The sequence below is a fragment of the Pipra filicauda genome, unplaced genomic scaffold (assembly GCF_003945595.2).
Source record: "Pipra filicauda isolate LSUMZ 115617 unplaced genomic scaffold, ASM394559v2 scaffold177_size2800117_pilon, whole genome shotgun sequence".
NCBI classification, from domain to species: domain Eukaryota; kingdom Metazoa; phylum Chordata; class Aves; order Passeriformes; family Pipridae; genus Pipra; species Pipra filicauda.
Window position 1 is genome coordinate 1074060 of NW_024104284.1, and position 22003 is coordinate 1096062.

Here is a 22003-nt window from a genome sequence, read left to right on the forward strand (position 1 = left end):
ATCAGTGAAACTGGAATCTATGAAGGCTTTAAAAGTTGTTTAGCTGAAGAGTATGGAGACACTAGAAGAGCAAGCTCTCAGGCCACACCAGACACTGCCCAGCACAGCTCTTGATGTTCTCCAAGTTTATGGTTACTCTGTCAAGCTGGAAAGTGCTACTCAGAGGATACACAATGCTGCACAAGCAGTACAGCAAACAAGCCTCACCTTCTCAAGAGGGAGGGCCAATGTGGTTTCTCAAGTTGACAGGTGAGAAACTCAATCCTGAACTTCTGATAACTTTGTGCAAACTCCAGCTCCAGCCTGAGTTACAGCAGAGCCATTCCTCTTCAGCCTAAGCAGACCTGTCTGTGTTCACTGGTTTAAGTGAATATCCTCAAACAAAACACTGCATTTGCCTTCGACCAGTATCTTGCTGATGCTGCTGGGCTGTTAGCAAGGCCAGATGCAATTTATATGCCTCCATTTTTGTAACAGACTATTCAAGCACAGTTTTAATTTGATACTCTTTATTATGATATCCAGAAAAACAATAACAAGGTGATTGCTTATTACAGCTTCCACAGACTGGGGCTCCAGACCTTATTGTCCTGGGTATACACACGCACGCACACACACACAAGACAACCCTTGCCACATGAACTTACAATCAAAATAAACCAAACAAATATAATGATTAATCAAGAAACAAAAAGGAGGAATCACCCGCGTGAGAACGCGAGTTACGTTTTGGCTTGGTTTCTAGTCTGGAGTTCAAGAGTCAAAATTCCTACCCTGTTACAGTATTCTTATTACCATGGGCTGAATTTTTACCTGTTGATTACAGTGCAAAATATAATCTTCAACATTTATAACCAATATATGGAGACACAAAGCTCAAGTTCTAGACCATAATTTGTCGAGTGCTATACAGCAAAACTACAGTCTAGAGATTCAGACCCCTTAAGTGTCCAGTCTCTTAAATGAGAAAGGCAGTAAAAGTGAACTGCAATATGCAAAGGAAAAACATCCAGGAATATCAATTTCTGCTAAACCAGTCAAGACTAATGTATTTTTTTTCAATTCAGTATATCAAATTCCACACTCTCGTGTGTGGAATGAAGAAGTAACAACTTTGTTGTGGTGCATGACAATGCCTGATCTTTAATATTAACCACAATAAATACAGACAAAGAATGAATACTGAAAGACTGTTGAATTATAAAGCTACACTCTAGCTGCTCTGATTCCGCAAAAAGTTTCGAACACAAAAAGAAGAAAAAGGAGTTGTCATTTCTGGCACTCACATCACATATTTGCCATCCTTGAGCAGGATAAAACTGAAGTATTTGCAGAAACCTAAAATAAAAGTGACAGGACACATAGAGATCAAGTGTATTGGATTCAAAACTAGGCTGTTTTTTTTTAAACAAGAAATAGGAGTTGTTGTCTTTTGAATTGGCAACATCAAAAGAACTTTTTTCTGAAAGGCAGAAAACAGTCTACTGCTGCTGGAGCGCAGCACTCCTCACCCATCGCTCACCAAAGGGAATTGACAGTGGCAGATGCTAAAAGCAGTTCCATTTCATCCACAATGGCACTCGCTCTGTGGATGTGAGCTATATCCGATATAAGTTGTATTGCAATGTATTCATCCTAAAGAGTTTCAGTTCCTATTAAGGAGGTTCTGATGACACCCAATATGTTGATGTGCTTATTTCTTGCACGTCTGATCCAGCAACAGTCCAGCCCTGCTCCTATTTTAGTTCTGAAGAGCACACAAAATTCTTTAATGTGTAGAGATCTAGGCTTATCAGACCGAAAACTGAGTAGTTCAGGGAACAGTGTGAAGAAGGGATACTCATTAAACATCCACCACAACGACCTACAGTATATAAAACAACCCCACCAACAAACCAACAAGCATGGGCTAATCCAGTGCTCTAAAGATAATCCGCAGCTAACAACATAAGAAATTCAAATATGATGAACAGATGATAACTGACATCAGTCCTTTGAAGTCTCATTCCTTTTAAAGGATCTTCCAAATATTCCCCAAGCCTTCATTTTGTAGGACATCCTTATACTCTGCACCAGAAGTAGCCTAAATATTTGCACAACAAGATGACTATTACTACAGGCTGTGGGCATTAAAACACAGCCCCCCCTCCCCGGAATGCAGTATCTCTGTGCACAGGCTCTCACCAGCCTGCAAACGTTACAAGCAACACGACTGTCTCTACTTTGTGTTCAAGTCCCTTCAATACTGAGATTTTCCAGAGAGAACAATTAGGACAGCAATGACCAACACTGCATAGGAAGCCTATTCAAGCTGCCAGTCTCCATCATTTACAACACAGGCCCAAAGGGCTGAGTCACAAATGGAACCAAACCCAAGTATGACCTAGGAATCAGCTGGTGAACTTCCTGAAAACAAAATAAGAGAAACCAAACAACCCTTCCCTCCATGTACCAAGACAGGCATATCATGCAATTCTTGCAAAACTCTCTGGGAGATTTACTTCAATACATAAAGGGTTTATATGGAAAAAAAATCCCTCAGCAAAAAAGCTGTAGTTTCCTGGCCGTTAAGGAAAGTAGTTTTGTTTGTTTGATCCAGGACAACCCACATTTTCAAAATTCCAGTTTGTACATCACCAGTATCATTTTTCACTGCTTGGAAACCCTGTTGACAGTTAACAGGTATCTCAGTACAGTAAAACACAATGAGTATTTCCCCTTCCCCCTCAATATCCAACAAAAATCCATTAATACTTAATGGATTTGGCACGTAGGAGCTACCAGAGACCAATCTCCCTTCTGGTAATGATGACTGGAAGCCTTTCAAGGAGATCACCCAACTCATACTGTAATCTAGTGTAATTTTTAAGCAACATGTCAATGGAAGGGGTAGCTGCCTTAGAACCTGATATATCTTTTCCCTGCATTTTTTTTCTTGTTGCTTATACATGTGAGCCTCTGGGATTACCATCAGACAACTAATCCAGTGGAAAGAAAACCCCAAGCAACCCCTTGCACCAGCTCCCTGATCTAGCTCACCATGCAACCAGAAAGGCTTGTGCTAGCCAAGGCAAGGGACTGAACCCCAATTTTGGCAGCAACCTACATTACTTTCAGCTTAGCATGACCATGAAAATGCTCCCTTCCCTTTAATATCAAGTTTTGCCACCAACAAAATTACCTCATGTGCAGTTAGTCATAAATCTTCAAAGAACAAAAAGGACTGCAGATGTGTATTGCTCCTTTTTACAGAAGTCAATTACTTGTACCCGAGTAGTGCACTGCTTATTACAATTCTGGCTAACATAACTCCACAAACGCAACTAAAATTTTCAAAGAAAAAAAAGTATTTAGGAAAAATATCAAATGCTTACAAATAACTGATTTTCTACATGCATTATTCCAACATACTTAATTTGCCATCAGCATAACCTAATGTTAGCAGAAATAGCCTAAGCATTTTCTCTGCTTGGCAAATTCCTTCATAATTCCTAACTTTGGACGTGGGATCACCAGAAAAGCCGTATTTCCAAAGAGTATTTCCACATTCATCAGTAATTCACATAGGAGAAATCAGTCTTTGCAACCAGTCAAAGTGTCCAGATGAAAACTAAAATTATTTTCAGCTGGTCTGAGCTCCTTGTTTGTACTTTGAAGTTCAATATAATCACTTTAAAAGTAAAATAATAGTTTTGATAGTAGATTCTGGTATAGAAACCAAACACACATTTGGGGGGCAAAAAAGGCTATAAATCATCTGTTGTTAAATCTTGAAAAGTTCTGAAAAGACAGGGCAAAAGGAAGGGGCTTTAAGACAAAAACCAAACCCAACAAACCCTATCCACTGTCTGTATAATTATTCAATTAAAATCCATCTATATGGACAAATCTTTCTCTTCACAGGACCTGTCAACTGACCAGGATAAATTACTGCAGCCTAGGCAAAAATTATTTTATTAGACATAGGAATAAAATGATGAACTCTTCAGACATTTCCATTTCTATTTTTCCTGACTCCATAATTAAGAAAACATGATTAGACTTCCATCTTACTGAATCCCAGATTACAAGCAAAGAGCAAAAAATGCAGTAACATTTAAAAACCAGTTTTAAGCAATTAAAAAGAAATTATCCAGCCAGACAATAATCTTATGCTAAAACAAGCAATATCAAACTGGAAACATAAGTCTCAAAATCTTAGAAGTTTATGAGTGTTTCCATTCCAAGGTAGAAAATTCTAAATCACTGCTTTTGCCTCAAACATAATAATTATGTATTTTTAGTTATGATACAAAAGACAGAAGATACTGGCTTCCAATACTCTATCCAAATTCTAGAACAACTGTTATTATTCTATATTACTTGGCAGACAGCGACAACTCCTATAAGGCAAGGATGAAGATTAAGTCATTGTGGAAACAAAAGTGCTTTTGTTAAAGTCCAAAGGCCAAGAATTTCTGTCCATAAGGCCAAAAGGAGACAAAAAGCAATGTCAGTATTAACAGTCAAGAATATATTCTTTCGAAGTTTTTGGAAATTAACCTGAAGTTTGCATTTCAAGACTACTGTGAATGAGGTTTACAAGAAACAGTTTGCCTTAGGGAAACAACTATTACAACTCTCCTATAAGTCTTAAAGATCTCAAGAAGTACCTTAGATGTTCCCTTCATAATTTGTTCCTCCACGTGTTATGATTCTGAGAGCCCCAGTACAACCGGATATCACAACCAAACCGATTTAGAGTCAAAGTACCAGACTAGACACTTAAAATTTTCCCCCCTGGCTTAAGGTACAAGTTGAGAGCAAGGCACACAGAATTTGTGAAGGTCTTTCTAGAAACATCAGACTTGAAATGTGATTTTCGGCAGCAGGTATATAATGTATACAATTCTCTCAAAATTTCTGATTTCCAATTTTCCAGTTTCATGTCAGATTTCCAGAATCAGACAGATTCACAGTTCCACCACTTCAAATCAAGGCATGGCATAGCTACTTCTACTGAAGCAGACTGGGCACATTACAGGGCATGCTGCTCTAGAGTTCTCAAGCCAAGCAAGTATAAGTCTGCCAAGTCCATTTCAGGAGGTGTGAACCAAATACTTGGGAACCGTGACTGTAATTAGCGGAAACATATAATAAATTATACTGCAATAACTCTAAATAGTACTAAACAATCGAAGAATGGATAGTTACTTGTAGAGAATATTTTGTACTGGAAACGTTTATTCTGAACAGTAAGCAATTGAACTGTAGAAGATACAGAATGCAGATTTATTACTCTGTTGGGTATAAATTCAATTATAATAACAGGTTTTAATTAAAATTATTTTATTTATCAGCTTGATTGCTCATAATTATCCTCAATCAATAAGCAGTTCAATACTTTGGTTACCTTGATAGACTAATTTAGCAACTTCTTCTTAAGACTCAAATAAATCTCTCACTCGTTCTCAAGTGCAATGGGTTGAATTATATCCATTACAAAAGTGTACAGAGGAAACATTATCTGCATATTAAACTGGAAAACTAACTGGATGAAGCTTCACATTGAATACAATTTTAAAAGATAATGGAAGAATTCTTAAATTGAGATTTTTCCAGTTGTAGCAAAGGGCACAATAAATCAGTTTTAAGAAGTTGTAGCTTCTAAATATTTTTTCATAAAAACATATATAGGAGAAATCAAACTATTCCTAACAGAGGTGAAACAAAGCAAAGCAGTTAGAATAAAGGAATGTTTCTCATAACTTGATCCATTTATTTAATTCCCTCTTCATGGAGCATTAATTGCCTCCCAAAACAAACACAAGACATTGTAAGAACCTCCACCCTCTAAAATCGGCCAGACAAGTTTTTAAAGAAGGTCCAACGCACACTAATTCTCCAAGATACACTTTAAAAGCACACACAGAAGCGAACAGTGCTACTGAAATCAACTCTTCCTATGATCATACACACTCCCTTCTAATTTTCAAGTGCTAAAAGCTATATCTCAGAAAGGTTTTTTGTTCCTTGTAAGAGATTTCTAACCAACAAACAATAAGACTCTGCAACATTTCCGATTATTTCAGTTCTGTTTTAATGATATGGGGCAATTCTAAGAGCAGACATTGTGCAGCTAGTAACTACAAAATAAAGAGGTCTATTGGTGTGGTCTTGGAATCCCAATTTGAAATGCAAATTTGAGTCAAGGTAATTAACTGAAAAGCCAGAGTATCTGAAAATGTATACTAAGTTTTTACTTCAATTTTGTAATACTTCTTGAGGAACTTGGAAAAAGTGAAGTTGGTAGAACATCATATATCACCAAGATTACAAAAACTGGAGGGAAATAATACATTGCAACAGTGATCCTCATTAAGTAAGTTATTTCATCACAGTAAATGTTTAAAAAAGCGTCAATGTTTTTTAAAAAGTGTTGAATCCTCCCCTCAAGTATTTGAAGAGAGATAAACCTTTTTCCTTAGTCAAAATGGCTTTTTAAAAAAAGTTTCTCAAAACAACATCAATAATCAAAAAACATGAATTGTATTTTCCTTAATCCATAATATCTCTAGTGCTGAAGAGCCATCCATGTAAAAAGCAGATTCTTTGGGGACATTAGTCAATTAACTTAATAAACCCCAGTTTTACGAGGATTTATCCTTCCTGCTGCGAGGTGAGTCCGCTCCATTTGAGGTCACTGTTCCATTTATTCCGTTTTCTACAAAACAAGAAAACATTTTTCAAATACAATGAGATGTTTTATATTTTTTTACATTTTTTCTAGGTCCTATACAAACAGTCTTTTAAATTATTTTCTGACTTATCTTCTTCATTAAACCTCATAATTATCATCAGGAATGCAACAGTATAACACAGTTTTTACAAAGTGCAAAATTTAAAGTTTACTACAATAAATTCCAGTTTGCTGATGTGGCCAGACACTGAAATATGTGCATTATATACACCAAGACTGAAAAATCAAGACTAGTTACAATATTTGTGAAAAAGTAAAACACAACCTGCAGATGACGTTCTGTGAAATTTTGGAGACAAAGTATATACACAATTCCCTTGTATAGGTCTTAATTATTTGTTCCACCTATTTCATATTAGAAATTCTTGCTAAAATTACACTCCTTCATTTACAAGTATTTCACATATATAGGAAAGCCTTTATCTACAGATGCACATACAATTTTTAAAGCATATACTTTAAAAGATGGACAGAAGGAAAACACTAGTTCAGATTTGCAATGAGTATGCGTACATGGAAAGAGTACTTCAAATAGGTGGAACACAAAAGAGTGTTTTAAACAGTTCAATTACATATATTACTCTTTCAAAAACACAGTTTTGCTGCATCCTGTGCAAGTGTTCTGAACAGACAACATTACAGGAACACTCAAAACAGAAGAATAAGAAAGAACAGAGTTCTTTTCTTTCTATTTAAAATAAACAAAAAAATCCTTCAGTCTCAAGACAGGTACAGCTCAATTATTTTGTGAATTAAACCACAACTCCAATTAACTGACTTTTTCACTGTTCGTTTACCGCTTGCAAGTGTCCACTGAAGTTGGGATGAAACCCAGCAAATTCATCAAATTATATGAATGAAATAGATTAGGAGATTTTGACTCACTGATTAAAACACCATTAAAGTTTATATTTTAAAATTATTTGACATAAAAGACTTCAATTACATTAAAGAAACACCATAGTGAGTATGCAATGAACACGGAGCTCTGGTTAAATAGGACACTTCTGATTAAATAGGACACTTTCACATAGGAAACTACCTTCACTCAATTATAAAAAAAATCCCCCTGTATTTTCTGATGAAAACAAAAAACCCCAACACCACACAGAAGCCAAGTTGTGATAATTACAAATCATCTAAAGGGAGTGCAGCAAAAAATCTAAAGCACATCCTTTTAATAAAAAAGAAACTTGGGGGAAATAAAAAAAAATGGATCACCCACCACAAATCTCAGTTCTTGATGCAAATGGTCTTCACACACACTATGTTCAATATATCAAAAGGTGGAACAAATTGGTAATACATGATTGGGAGAAAGGATCATGCTGAAAAAAGCTTTTGAAACAACTTCAGCAGTTTCAAAAAAGTCCAGAAGTTATTCAAGCTAGCAGTTAAGTACACAGAAGCTTAACTGATGGTACAACAGAAATACTGAAGTATGGGGAAACTTTATTTTTAAAAGAGGACATAATTTTTCTTGGAGGAAAGAGCATTCAGTTCATCTTTCATGCCCTTTCTATAAAAAGACTGTGACATAATCAAAAAGTAAAACCTGGAGCCATCAGTACATTTCCAAATGCTTCAACACAGATTTAGACTAGTAAGTAGTTATTACCTCCCTTTAGACAACTAGTAAATCCTATTTTTTGTAAAAACAGTCCAACACAAGACTATTTACTGAGTGGATCATCAAACCATCTCTTTGCCCTAAAACCTCAGAATTTTCTGAAAATAAACAACAAGCCTGAAATTAATTGCAAGAAAATTTTACAAATAATTGTTTATGAGAACAGATCTAAAATTGTGTCTGTTCCCTTTTTATAAGTGAAAAAAACATAAGCATGACATATATTTTGTTCAAGAACTGAAATGAAAGATAATAAAAATATCATGTTACAAACAGTAATTCCTTCATTTGGGCAATTAGAAAATCCAAACAATATATAGTGTGTATTTTTTAAATCATTTTTCCCCACAGTAGCATTCACCAATACTGTTTCTGTAACGGAGTCCTCTCACTTGCAAGTTAAATATAAAATGCTTCTTTAGCAACTCTATTAAAAAAGGCTCTGCACATCCTAAGGTTGTTTTTGAGAAGTCAAGGCAACAGAAAAACTGCAACTACAAACCTCTTTCTTTTCTGGAGGTCTTTCCTTTAGCTGATACAAACTTCTTTTTCACTGACTGAGGCTGGGAAGAAGAATGCTCTCTCCACCTCCGAAGCTGGAAATTAATGAATTTCCACATCATAAATGCTTGAGTCATGCAGATAGAGGCCAGCACGCTGATTCTAGAAACAAAACACAAGTGAAGTTTTATCAGTAAGTTTGTCACGCATTAGAGTGATTCTTTCTAGATAACACGAATTTTTACAAGTTCAGTTTTGTTCAGGTTATTTTTTATTTTTTTTTGGCAACTTCCACCCCTTCCTCCCAGTAACATCCATTTGCTAAGCCATGCAAGTGTTTGCTCCCACAGCACGACTGGGCTTAAGCACAGATGATCAAAACTGGATATACAGCGATAGTGAAGTCTTTGCCCATCAAAACTGGGAAGCACTAGGTTTATTTCCTGCTCTCTTTTTCAGAATTACTCTCAAGGTACCAGGCAGCAACAGCTGAAAATGGTTTAAGAGTGTCTTGCCATTCTGAGTATCAGTTCTACAGGGTAATGCTTACATTGCCAATGTTTCAATACCTTCCTTTTCTAGATTTAATTCATAAGAAGGCCAGGTGGTTGGCAGAACATTCTGCATCATGTTGCAAGAACAGGAGCCATAACAACAACAGAGAGAGAGGCACAAATCTTCAACCAGGACCAAAGATGCTCTGGACATTCCACCTTGACCTCTATAGATAAACTCACTGCAATTATATCCAGAATTCAATTTACTAAATCTGAAACATTTAAAATTAGTGTTTATAATTGAATATTCCTTTTAATTCTGGGTGTCTTTTGACAAAGAAGAGTAACCAGTTACAGATTTCTCAGCTGTAGACTGTAAATAATTCATTTCACTGTGGTTTAAAAGTTTGTTACACAAGCTATTCCCATTGATTCCATCAGTTGCATGAAAATACTCAATCATTCAGAATTACTGGCATTAATACCATACCATACCATTTATATTGTGTATCTAACACAGGTTTACAGTACATGCTTAAGAACTGTTTCAGGTTTACTATACCTAACAGCCAGGACATTAAAGTTTCCAGTACTGAAATTCAGCTGCTGATCTTCTGCTCTTGCTAGTCCAAAGCCAAAAGTGAGGACTGAGAGAATCAAGGTGAGAAGCCTTCCCAAAACAAAAAGAACTGCCCATAGTGAAAATCTAGAAATAAAAACACCACAAACACTAAATGAATTTTCCATTCAAAACACATGCACTAACAAGACAAATGTTTACCCTTCACCATGCAAATTTGTTTGGAATATAAGAACTTACCTAAATTCATTGCACCTATTCCACATGACTCTTGCATTATGTTCTGAAAACTAATTTCAACTCAATGGAAAGTGCTTTCCAGTACTATTAGAACATAAGCATGTTATTAATTCCTACAGCACTGGCTGTAGGATACTGAACCTATCCTGTTCCTTTCTCTACAAAACTTTAAAAAAAATAAATTAGTACACATTGTGAGATTTTATTTCATTTTTATACTGCTACTAACATTTACTTAAACAGGCTAAAACAAGGTTAAAAAAACAGTTGTTTAAGAGATATAAGTGCTAACACTATTCTGGAGAACTGTGGTCTCTAAGAAAAACTGTTTGAACTTCCTTGTAATTTTGGTTTCTGGCTAGTCAAATGCAAAAGGCTTTAAGATAGGAATTAGATGAATTTAAAATATAAAGACTACTTACCCTTTCTGGTATTTTTCATCACTGAAGTAGAAAAGACGGGATATGTGGAAAAGAAATTCAACGAAGTAATGCAATACCAGAAGAACAAGTCCAAGATGGGTCAGACTATCAAAACAAATAAAACAAACATTCAGACATTTTGTTACATGTTTAAGAAAGGGAATGAAGCCAGAAAAAGTTTACAATTGACTTACTTCAGGAGATAGGCTCCAGCAATATGAAAGAGGTAAAGTCCAATGTAGACAATCTGGCGAAAGATATCTTCCTATTAGGAAGAAAAAAAACAACCATGACTTATACACAATGTTATACAGTATGGTACAATGTTATCTATTATTACTATTCCCTAGTCTTGGAAATTCTTCTGTCTTTATCAATTACCTTAACATGGCCTGGTCTGGCCTGGCACTGAATTACTCAGCCTGGGTCATCTAATTCCACACATAACTTATTGCTTACTTAGCAATAATATTCAGAATCTTGCACATATGCTACTGTGAGAGAATGCATCAAACATGAAAAAGATGCTTTTTAAAAGGGCCCAGGTTTATTTGTTAGGACTCCTGTGAATTTGTACAAGCTATTACAATACTTATTTTGTATACATATAACTGTATCATCAGCTCCTACAGTTCCACATGTTTGCTGCTAATCAGATTGTCAGATTGCTACAGAAATAAAAAAAACCAGTCTCCAAACCAAAATGAAAACTTTTCCTAGTGTTGGCGTTGATTTTAAAAATTCAAGAACATTCAAAATTCTGGCACACTGTTGCTGGCAAAAACAGAGAATATAGTTATTAACTAGTCATGCCAAACCTCATGGTCACACTTCAATTCAGGTTTTAGCCAGTTCCATTAAATTGAACACTTCATGGAGACAAAATAATAAAGAGGGAGACACACAGCACATGGAAAGCAGATTGTGCCATCTGTGAACAGAAGAATCACTAAAGTATGCCAGATCACAAAAAAAACCTGTTTTGAAGCAATATGCAGAGTACATTCAAGTTGTGCTTAAGAAACTCCTATTTTTTTTGAAAAATCCCCTAAAGTTCAAGGATCTTCAGCTTTATCTGGTATACATGCAAATAAAAAAGGCCTAACATTTTAATCTTGTAACATCTATAGTATGTTATTCAATACTCAATCTCAAATCCAACAAACATATAGAATCAAACACTTCTGACAACAGCAAACTCCACACACAAAGCACCATACACAAAGGGTAAGAAAAGAGATGAACAAAGACCTACTCTAAATTATCTGAAAGAAAACAAAAAAAAATACTTATTTGAGATAAATTAGAGAATAGACAGTACAAATAGTTAGTTTCTCCAACTACTAACAGGAGAAGCCTTTTACACTAACTTCAGAACTGAGGTAACGTTTCAACAGCCTGTGCTGCCCGCTCAGACAAACTGGCGGAGACTGAAGGCCTACTGGAATAACGCCACCGGAGATATACACACCTATACAGAGGACCGGAGTTAAGAAGTTCTTCCCCTGTCTGTGTCAGCAGTAAAGACAACTAGACCTGAGTAAATGCAGCCAGTTCCTTCAAGAGACGGAATAAAGCAAGGAAGCCAAGATGGCAGAGGTTAAGCCATGGTGAAAGAAATATCAACTATGAACTTGCTAAAACAAATGAACTATTCTTTAAACTTAATGCAAAAGTCAGAGGCCAAAATTTCAAGTACTGACGCGATAAAACACTATTATTCAACGTACAGCACTTAGGCCACTTCTGACAGCTTTCTTGAACTTATGTTAAAAAAAAATCTCCAGACTTGGCCATGAAGTTACATTTGAGAGATACCATTAGCACAATATGGGAACATGAGCTGCAGTGCATCTGCAAAACAGTGTTTATACTGCATCAGACCAGCATAAAAACAATGCATCTCATTACTATTTTACTAAGCCTCTTCTAGGCTCCTAAACAAAGACCTATGCTTACATAACACCTATGTTTCCTTTTCTTGAATAAACTCTGGCAGCAGAGATATAGCCTAGTCACACAGCAACAACAGTTACCGAATCGTTTGGGCTTGAAGAGCCGCTTGTACATCATCTAGTCCAACCTTTCTACCATGGGCAGGGACTTCTATCACTAGATCAGGTTGCTCAAAGCCCCATCCGACCTGACCTTGAACACTTCAAATGAAGGGGAACCCACAACTTCTCCAGGCAATCTGTTCCAGTGTCTCACCATCTTCATAGTTAAGAATTTCTTTGTATCTATTCTAAACCCACCCTCTTTCAGATTAAAATCATTGCCCCTTGTCTTCTCACTATAGGCCCTGATAAAACGTCTCTTTCCATATTTCTTGTAAGGCCAGTTCAAACAGTGTGAGGCCACAATAAGTTCTCCCTGGAGCCTTCTCTTCTCCAGGCTGAACAACCCCAACTCTTTCACCCTGTCTTCACAGGGGGGCTGCTCCAGTCCTCTGTTCATCTTTGTGGCTCTTCTCTGGACCTGCTCAAACAGATTCATACCTTTCCTGTGCTGGGGACCCCAGAGCAGGACACAGTACTCCAAGTGGGGTTTCACCAGAGTGGAGTAGAGGGGCAGATCAACCAGCTGGTCACTGCTTTTTATGCAGCCCAGGTTACAACTAGCTTTCTGGGATGCAAGGGTACATTGCTAGCTCATGTCCAATTTTTCATCCCCGGTACCCCAAGTGTTCTGCAGGGCTGTTCTCAATCCATTCATCCCCAGCCTTTATTGATGTTGGGGATTCCTATAATCCACGTGCAGGACCTTGCACTTGGCCTTGTTCACACGGACCCAGTCCAAGCCTGTCAGGACACTCTAGATGGCACCCCTTCCTCAAGTAAATCAACTGCAACACTCAGCCTGGTGGCTCTGCAAACTTGCTGAGGGTGCACTCGATCCCTTTGTCTGATGAACTGCCAAACAGCACTGGTTCCAGTACAGATCCTTGAAGAAAATTGCTTGTTACTAGTTTCCACTTGGACATTGACTCACTGACTGTAACTCTCTGGAAGCAGCCATCCAGCCAGCTCCTTATCCATCTAACAGTACATCCATCAAATCCATCTCTTTCCAATTTAGAAATAAGAACGCTGTGGGGGACCCTATGGAAAGCCTTAACAGAAGTTCAGGTAGATAACATCAGCAGCTCTTCCCTCATCCACTGATGCAGTCACTCCACCATAGAAAGCCATTAAGTTAGTCAAGTACGATTTGCCTTTGGTGAAGCCATGTTGAAGAGTTTAAAACAGGAAAGTTTAAGCAGGAAAATGTATATGCAAAATGATCATGAGCAACAACATGCGAAGAGCCTACTTAAATTGGTCAGGAAGGCAAGAAGTGTGCTACAAAAAATCTGAAGTGAACTCAGTGTTATGAGAACCCAAACACAGAAAACCCTCAGGGAAAAAATGCTGCTGTTAAAAATTGAGAACTGAAAAAAATATCAATACATAACTAAGCAGAACTTCTGCAGAGGATAGTGGTACTTAAATCAAATCCCAGACTTTAATACCACTTTGATTTATAAAATTATTCACAGCTTATATTCTACACCTATATCATGATTCATTAACTAGCTGTGATTTCAATGAGACTATTCAGACTACCAATTATGAGAAACAAAAAAAAGTTTGAAAAGAAAATCTCACATTCATTTCCTCAAGGGAAAATTCTTTCAGTAGATGAGAAACACTAGTAATTTTTATTTACACAACAGATATACAACAATTTTAATGTAACTAGAAATACTGAAATATTTACTGCAATTAGAAATACTGAAATAACTAAAATGAAAAAAGACCCCTTTCTCACATGGACATTTGAGCACCCCAAATTCCATCAAGAAAAGTGAGTAACACAAATCAGAATAGGGTAGGAAATCTAGGGTAACTCATTACTCTGGAAGTTCAAAACAAATTAACTACTCCACTGTTTGAGCTGCTTGCTCTGCAGTTCCTTCCATTTACATTTTGAACTTACTTTTTTAGTTTTCTGGAAGTACAATTCTGGAAAAGCATGAAACCAATATGCCAACTGTAAGATGTAGAAAAACTTCATTTGAAACCTGTGCAATACAGTAAGAATTGAACCACATTACTTATTATGAATAAAATTAAAACATTTCAGAAACCTTCTAGTGAACACATTTTATCACTGTCTCTTAAAGAAAGAAAACATACAGATCCTTCCTGCCAGCCAACTTTAAACTAAGATTTTAAAAATCAAAATCATTGAGATAAAGCTTGCAAAAACTTAATTCTCTAAGTAACAGCCTACAGAAAGAGAACTTTGTATGCTACAATTGTCAAAGAATCAAGAGGCCACGTAAATACAACCAAAAATGCATTAGTGACTAATACAGTTTTACAAACTACTTATTCCACACAAATTGTACGTGACACAAGCTAAGTTTAAAACACCCCCTCCTCTCGCCCAGCAATCCTCTAAGGAAGAGGCCTTACGGAATCAGTGTGTGCGGATAGTCCCTCCACAGAGAGGTTGGATCTGATATATAGTTCTCCTAAAAGAAGAAAAAAACCAAACAAAACCTCTCAATAAACTCTCAGAGATGTTACTTTCTAGTCAGAAATAATGACTGGAAATACATGTATGCATTTATGTATATGCACGTGTGTACATACAAACACATGTGTACACATCTACATATACAAGTAAAAGCTGTAGATCTAATTTTTTTTTTAAACCCAAGAAATCACAAATAAGCAGAACAAAACCCACCCAAAAAACAACTCCCCAAAACAAAAGACAGTAGTACTGGCTTAGGAAAATAAAAAACAACCAATCAAATCATGTGTTTGTTCCATATAGAATGAGATGGAAGTTATTTCAGCATCTCTACAGCCCTAAGTCTTCTAATGTAAACTGCTGACAGGTTTTGAGTTTAACTAATAAAAGGAAAGTTTTTCCAGGAGTTACTATATTAAAGGAAAAGAAAAAAAATACTCTTTCCCTTCACATTCAGCCACTAGCTTTAACCTGAAAGGACACATTGACTTCAGACTACAGCAGTTGGCCCATATACCCATTTCCTAGGCTCCAAAATGCTACATATAGTGCTTTTTAAACATTTATTTTATGTTAATAAGCCAACACAAAAAAACTACAGAGAATTAAGTACCATAATAGTTAAATGGTTTTACCTTACTCTGTTCACAGTAAATACACTCAAGACTCAGCAACAGCAACACTACTGGACTTTACACTCAGTTATGACTACAACCTACACAGAATTCTTAAACTTGTCCCCACTTTAAAATTAAAACCAGCTAAAAACAGAAAAATAAGCCAAAACCATATTTATCAGCAGTCTAAGTGAAGCTTTTGAAATCACATAATACAAACAGAAGAGGAGGTATACTTACAGAGACAAGAATACTCGTTCCCCAAACACAGGAGAAAAGGTAGAATGCACTAAGTTGCCCAGACTCATTGAACTTGCTATGCTTTGTTTTTGAAAAGTGCATTTTCCTGTTAATTTTCTGAAATGAAAATCCATTGTTATTTATATGCTGCAGTACTTAACATTTACCTGGTAACTGCATTAGAACATCTAAAAGTTTTAATGCATGTTTTTACAGTTAAAAGCTTTAATGCAGAAGTTTACTTTTAAGTTAATAGTCTAAAGGTCTAATTAAAACCTGACTATTTTCTTGATGAAAGGAATTAATATTTTGTACTTACATCCAGTACATACTCCTGAATTATAGCGTGTATGATTATTGCTACAAGCATGTAAAAGAAAATCGTAGCCAAGTCTTTGATGCCATAGTGATAGAGAGAGATTGTTTCTGCAGATTGTTCTTCTAAAAGGCAAACAGAATGAACTGTTAGGCATCAGTACAGTTTAATGGCTAATAAATTTGTTTCTCAGAGTGAAACTTTTCACAGAAGTTACCTTGTAGTCAGCTGAACAAATAAAAGTCAAATTAAACTGCCACCATAAACTAGGTCACTAGATTGTTTATAGTTTTCTCCATCACATCACAAACTCATTTTGACTCTGGAAAGAAGTACTATAAAACAAAAAACTTAAGTGCACTTAGGAAGCTTACCCAAACACATTGAAAGCAGACGATAAAAATGTTAAGCTATCACCCCACTTTGACTATTAAAGACTGTCACTTGCAAAGCCAAAGTAAGAATCTGTGTGAACTTATCTACCAGTCAGATGGTGTTTTAGCACTAATGATGAATATATCAGAACAGAAACATTGTCTCTAACCTAATTAATTAAAATGGAGTTTTAACAGAGTGAAATCCTTGAAAGCTGCTCATTATCTATTCAAATTGACAAATTCACCTACTGTCAGTCTAGAAAGCATGGCATACTAATGATGTCTGAATACACAGTCTCATAACTAACCTCCTGCAAGATACATACCTGTGGCAGGAATGGTAACATTATACTGAAGTGTAACAAAAATGACAGCTGCTTTTGCTGTAATCTGAAAGAGGAAAAAAACAAATTCTCATGGAAGTAAGCTACATTAAACTGAAGACATATGCCAATACATTTAGCACCCTTGCCCAGCACATCTGTCCCCTCCCAAAAAAGTGATCATGTTATCACACCGCTTCACCTGACTTTTCAAAGGCAGCACACACTGCCTGGTCTATATAGATTTGTTTACAGAATATCAAACCTCCTGAATGAAATATCCTTGAAAATGCCACTTACAAATAGTCTTTCCTACAACATTAAAATGAAAACATGCTACAATGCTTTCCTCAGTCCATACTGTATTATTACATTAACAGACCATACAATATCATGGAACCCCCAGACCGTGATGCATTCAGCAATGACCGAGAATAAACTTTATTTAAAAATACTTTTTTTTATTTGACAAAATTTGAAAGTCAATTATCATATTCATAAAACTGTGAGTGATCTGAAAAATGTGGACAGGGAAGGAAAAAAAGCATAAAGAACAGAAAACCATTTCAGGCCAGTGGCATACCAACTCAATACAATTAGCATTCTTTTGACCTTGGGGATCCTTTGGCAAGATGCGTAAAACAAATGTGATTAAATTTAGCAGTAGCGGTACTACTCCTTTATGACTGGTTGTAAGAAAAAGCAGAATGAATAAAAGCAATTTGGAGGGAGGATGTTTGTCCTAAAAAGCCTAGTAAATAAGCAGGAGTACAAGTTCTTATTTGTCAAAAAGCATAAACTTATTTTTAACTTTAATGCATCTTAGTTGAATTCCAACATGAAACAACATGTCTTAACATAAGGAAAAATAACTGTGCTTTACAACAGCATTTGTGATCTGATAGTTTTTTATTGCTGTAAAAACCTAGTGTCTTTGTGGCATTCATAGGGCCAATGAAAAAAACAAGCTCTTTTATGAATCCTGGAAGGATACGTTGAGTATCTGAAAATAATTATTAGGTTACTACCAGCATTAATTATCATTCACGGGAAATGAGATTAAGTTTTAAAAGCAGCTCTTTGTCAACAAGCCCTAGATTTTCTATGAAACCCTGAATACATGGCAGACTGTTCAGTCCGTGTAACTTCGGGGTATCCAACTAGTTTGCCTAAATTAGCGAGATCACCTCGGGCTCCCTATCCATCAAGGGAGCCCTCAGAGGACAATTCAAAACACTAGTCAATTCTCAACTGTCCTTGGAAGCCCTGTCAGCTACTCTCAGTACCAATTCAATTGCACAAATCAGGCAGTATAAACACCTTACCATACCAACATCAAGCAGAGTAGGTGATTTCCAAGACCTATATCAAAGCCTTAAAAAAATTGCTACAATCTTCTCAGCCACATCACATCTGTACCAACAAAGATATATGGCCTCTCTACACCAGAAAAAACATGGGTTAAAAAAACTGGAAACAAAAGAATTCAGAACACATCCAATCCCCCCCAAAACTTCCAACCCTATCAATAATACTGTTAATACAGTAACTCTGAAGTAGGCATAAAAGGTAAATGTTTAGGTCCACCTCTTTAATGTCATTCCCCAGAAAACCACCATATTGGTGGTGTCTTGGTGATTTCTAATAGCAAACTCAAACATAACACCTTTGTTGGTCTGTCCTGTTTTTACTTTTTGGGTATATATGTATACATACATATATATGTATGGTTTTCCTAACTCCACTGGGCCTTAGTGCTGAGCAGTACCAATGGCTGGATAAAACTACTCTGAAAACCACCCATATAACAAAAAGGTCCACAGCCCTAAACAAATATCTAAAATAAAGCCCAAATACGTGTCTAAACAAACGTCTAAAATACCAAAAAGCCAGAAACACTTAGCCAATGAACTGTCTTACTCTGATGATCAGTTATCTTAGTTTCAGTGATCTCAGTCTCAATGACCTCAGATCATTGACAACATTTTGGCAGTCACACAGGTAAGTCACCTTTTCAGTTCTCTCAGAAGGTAATCGAGAAGAGCCAAAAAGGCACGTTTTAAAACATCTGCATTCAACATGGGTTCCCAGAGAGCGCATGGCCCGCAGCAGGGCCGGCCCTCAGGCCGAAGGGAGAGCTCCCCTCTGCCGCTGCCAAACCTCGGCCCACCTCCGAGGCGGGAGGTGGCAGCGAGGGGTGACCAGCGCCATCCGAGCGGCGCCTCGAACCGCCTGGAGTGCTGGGATGCTCCGCGGGCAGCGCGGGGGCGCGGGCAGGGGGACCCGAGCGCTGCTGTAGGGACACGTCACCGCTGCCTTCCCTTCCCGCCGCGCCGCCCGACGGGAGCCGTAGTGCCGGCGGGGCCGCCACACAAAGAGCGGGGGATCGGCTGTGGCGGCCGGGCCTCGCCCCCCGCCCCCTCCTCGCCGTGCCGCGCACTCCTCCTCCCTCTCCCGTCTGCCACGTAACCCCGCCGCCCGCAGGAACTCCCCGCCGCCGCCAAGGGACGCAGCGCGCCCACCCCCTGCCCGGCCCCGCACGGCCTCCCTCCCTCCCTCCCAGGGCGGCGGGGGGAAGCGGGACTCGGGTCCTGGCGGCAGCCGCAGGCTGCGCCTCTCCGAGCCGAGCCGAGGAGGAGGGCGTTCCCCCGGCGGAGCGAGGATGCACCGCAGGGAGGGCGCCCGCTCTGGCGGTCGGGCCGTGCGGCGGGGCGGGAGTCGCTCCTTTCCCGCGTACACCGTGGGGCGGCGGGCAGGTGCGCCGGGAGGCTGTGGCGCTGGCCCTCGCTGCATCGGGACTCCTGCGCCCTCCCGCTCCCTCCCTCCCCTCCAGCACCGAGAGCCCCCGGCGGAGCAGGGGGAAGCGGGACGAGGACCCCGGGCGGGGGCGTTGGCGCCGCCTCACCTCGAACATGAGCCCCAGCAGGAAGATCATGGCCATGCAGGACACGATGTCCGCATGGTTCTGCACGATGAACTCGTGGCTCAGCACTGGCGGGTTCTTGTTGCTCTTCTTGCGGATCGCCATGGCGGGCCGGGAGCTGGGCGCCGGCGCCGCCGCCTCCCCGCTGCCAGCACAGCTCCGCTCGCCGCGGCCAGGAAGAGGCGGAGGGGGAGGAGGCGACCGCGCAGCCGGGGAATGGCACGGCCGCCGCTCCGCTTCCCCCTCCCGCAGCGCCCCTGCCGGCCGGCGGCGCCTCCGCCCGCGCTCCGCCCGCCCGGGGGCGGCAGTTCGAACCCACCAACCCGGGAGCGGCCCCGGGGCGCGGCGTGGCCGGGACTCGTCAGCAGAGCCGTGCCGTGCCGTGCCACCTGGGCAGCGTCCAGGTGCTGCGTCCTTGGCAGCGCGGCCGGGTACTCGCTGGCCGTAGCCCGAAACCCTCGCTGGGCACGGGCCCAGCTTCTCTCCCACCGGGACAGCGGCGACATAAAATGACTGGGGTCGCGGGGTCGCGGCCTAATAGCGGGCTGCCCCCGCTTCGGGCTGTGCCACGGAGCCGGGTCGGACTCCACTCCTTCTCGGCACCCCCGCCATCCAGGTTCACTTTTTTTTTTTCACTCTTTCCTTCTTCGAGGCTAAGCTTGGTGGTCACCAGAGCCCCGCAAGCCGTAAGATGGGCTCCTGGAGGGTGCAAGGAGGACGCCTGCCGGGCTTGTTCTAGGTACGGCCGAGGCGCAGCCGCACGGTCCCGATGTCACCAGCGGCTCCCGCTGTCCCTCTGCTCACACTGTAGTGTGCAGCCAGAAGTAACATGTAACAATTACAGTAACAAGGAATCCAAGTGCAAGAAAGGAGAGGGGGAGAAAAGCTAACCGAGAAGTACAGGAGGAAGAGACATTAACAGAAGATTAGAAGTAGATTAAAAAAAACAAGCCAGTCACAGGAGACTCTCGCCTGGTTTAAACGGATGAATGAAGAGGTCTGAGAAATAAACGCTGATGTGGAAGACATCCAGGCTGAATTCAGCTGTCCTTCATCCCCTCCAAAATTCATGTTCTGTTTATTTATTAAAGCTTCTGGGTGGCAGATACTTCCCGTGGATATATGAAAAAGAAAGATCAAGAAAATGACTAATTTACAGCTGAAATTTAGTGTTGTCAGAATGGCTTTTGCTGCCAGCAGCTAATGAATACAGGGTAAGAAATTAGGGTAAGAAATTAAGGTTCAACTGTTTGGTTGGTATTGCTTCGCCCTGCCAGAATTGAGAGCATGCATCAAATATATTGTTTGAGCTGTTGGTGATAGGTTCATTTCTTCCTACTGTATGGACCAGATTGATCTCCAGGTTTTTCAACTATAAAACATCTTCATCAGCTGTGTAGATGCTCAGAGGTTTCCTGTGAATTTCATAAATCATCAGACAGATATATTTGGTGTCTAGAGATGATCTAGGATACTTAAAAATACAGAAAAGGCTACAGAAAATTTCCTTGCATGGCTGTATTTTTTTTTTTAAGATTAAACAGAAGCAGCATTCATATTTCAGTCCCAAGATGTTTTATACCCTAGAAATCTCTTAATCCCCTGGCTACACCAGTATTTTGTTACTCTAAAGTAAGCAGAACACTATTTCAACAATAACAATGTGAAAGTATATCCCTGACTGCATACAGTGTAGTCATGGATGTAACATACTGCACCTGTGAAGTACATTGGGCTGGGATAAAAATTGGAATCCTTTTTGCAGTATGTTTGCATCAATGTCCCACCTCAGACTTAAAAGAAATTAGGTCATCTCATCTCCACAGAATATAACAAACAGGACTTAACTGGGACAAGACGTGCTTTCCCAAGCTGTAATCAGCAAGTGCCTTGAGCATTTGGCTGGATGTCCTGTCATACAAGCACTGAGACCCTTGGTTTCAGCTTGGTTTTGAGTTTGTCCTGATGATACAGTCTATATACACAGTCTATAAACTGCTATACTGAGGCAACCTGTCACTTCATCTGAAGTTTCCACACCTTCTTTTTATCAGCAGTTCCCTCTTCTGCCACA

General features: G+C 39.3%; 1 protein-coding gene across 1 annotated transcript; it reads right to left on the reverse strand.

The window, feature by feature from the left end:
- Positions 1-492: 492 nt before the first annotated feature.
- Positions 493-20204, reverse strand: TRAM1 (translocation associated membrane protein 1). Its single transcript, XM_027725440.2, has 11 exons — positions 19912-20204; positions 17010-17073; positions 16310-16431; positions 15991-16107; positions 15070-15128; positions 14588-14672; positions 10804-10874; positions 10610-10714; positions 9930-10073; positions 8872-9032; positions 493-6703 (listed from the first exon to the last, which is right to left on the reverse strand). Exons 1-11 carry the CDS (start codon positions 20032-20034, stop codon positions 6630-6632), a joined length of 1125 nt encoding a protein of 374 aa, XP_027581241.1. The 5' UTR covers positions 20035-20204; the 3' UTR covers positions 493-6629.
- Positions 20205-22003: the final 1799 nt, after the last annotated feature.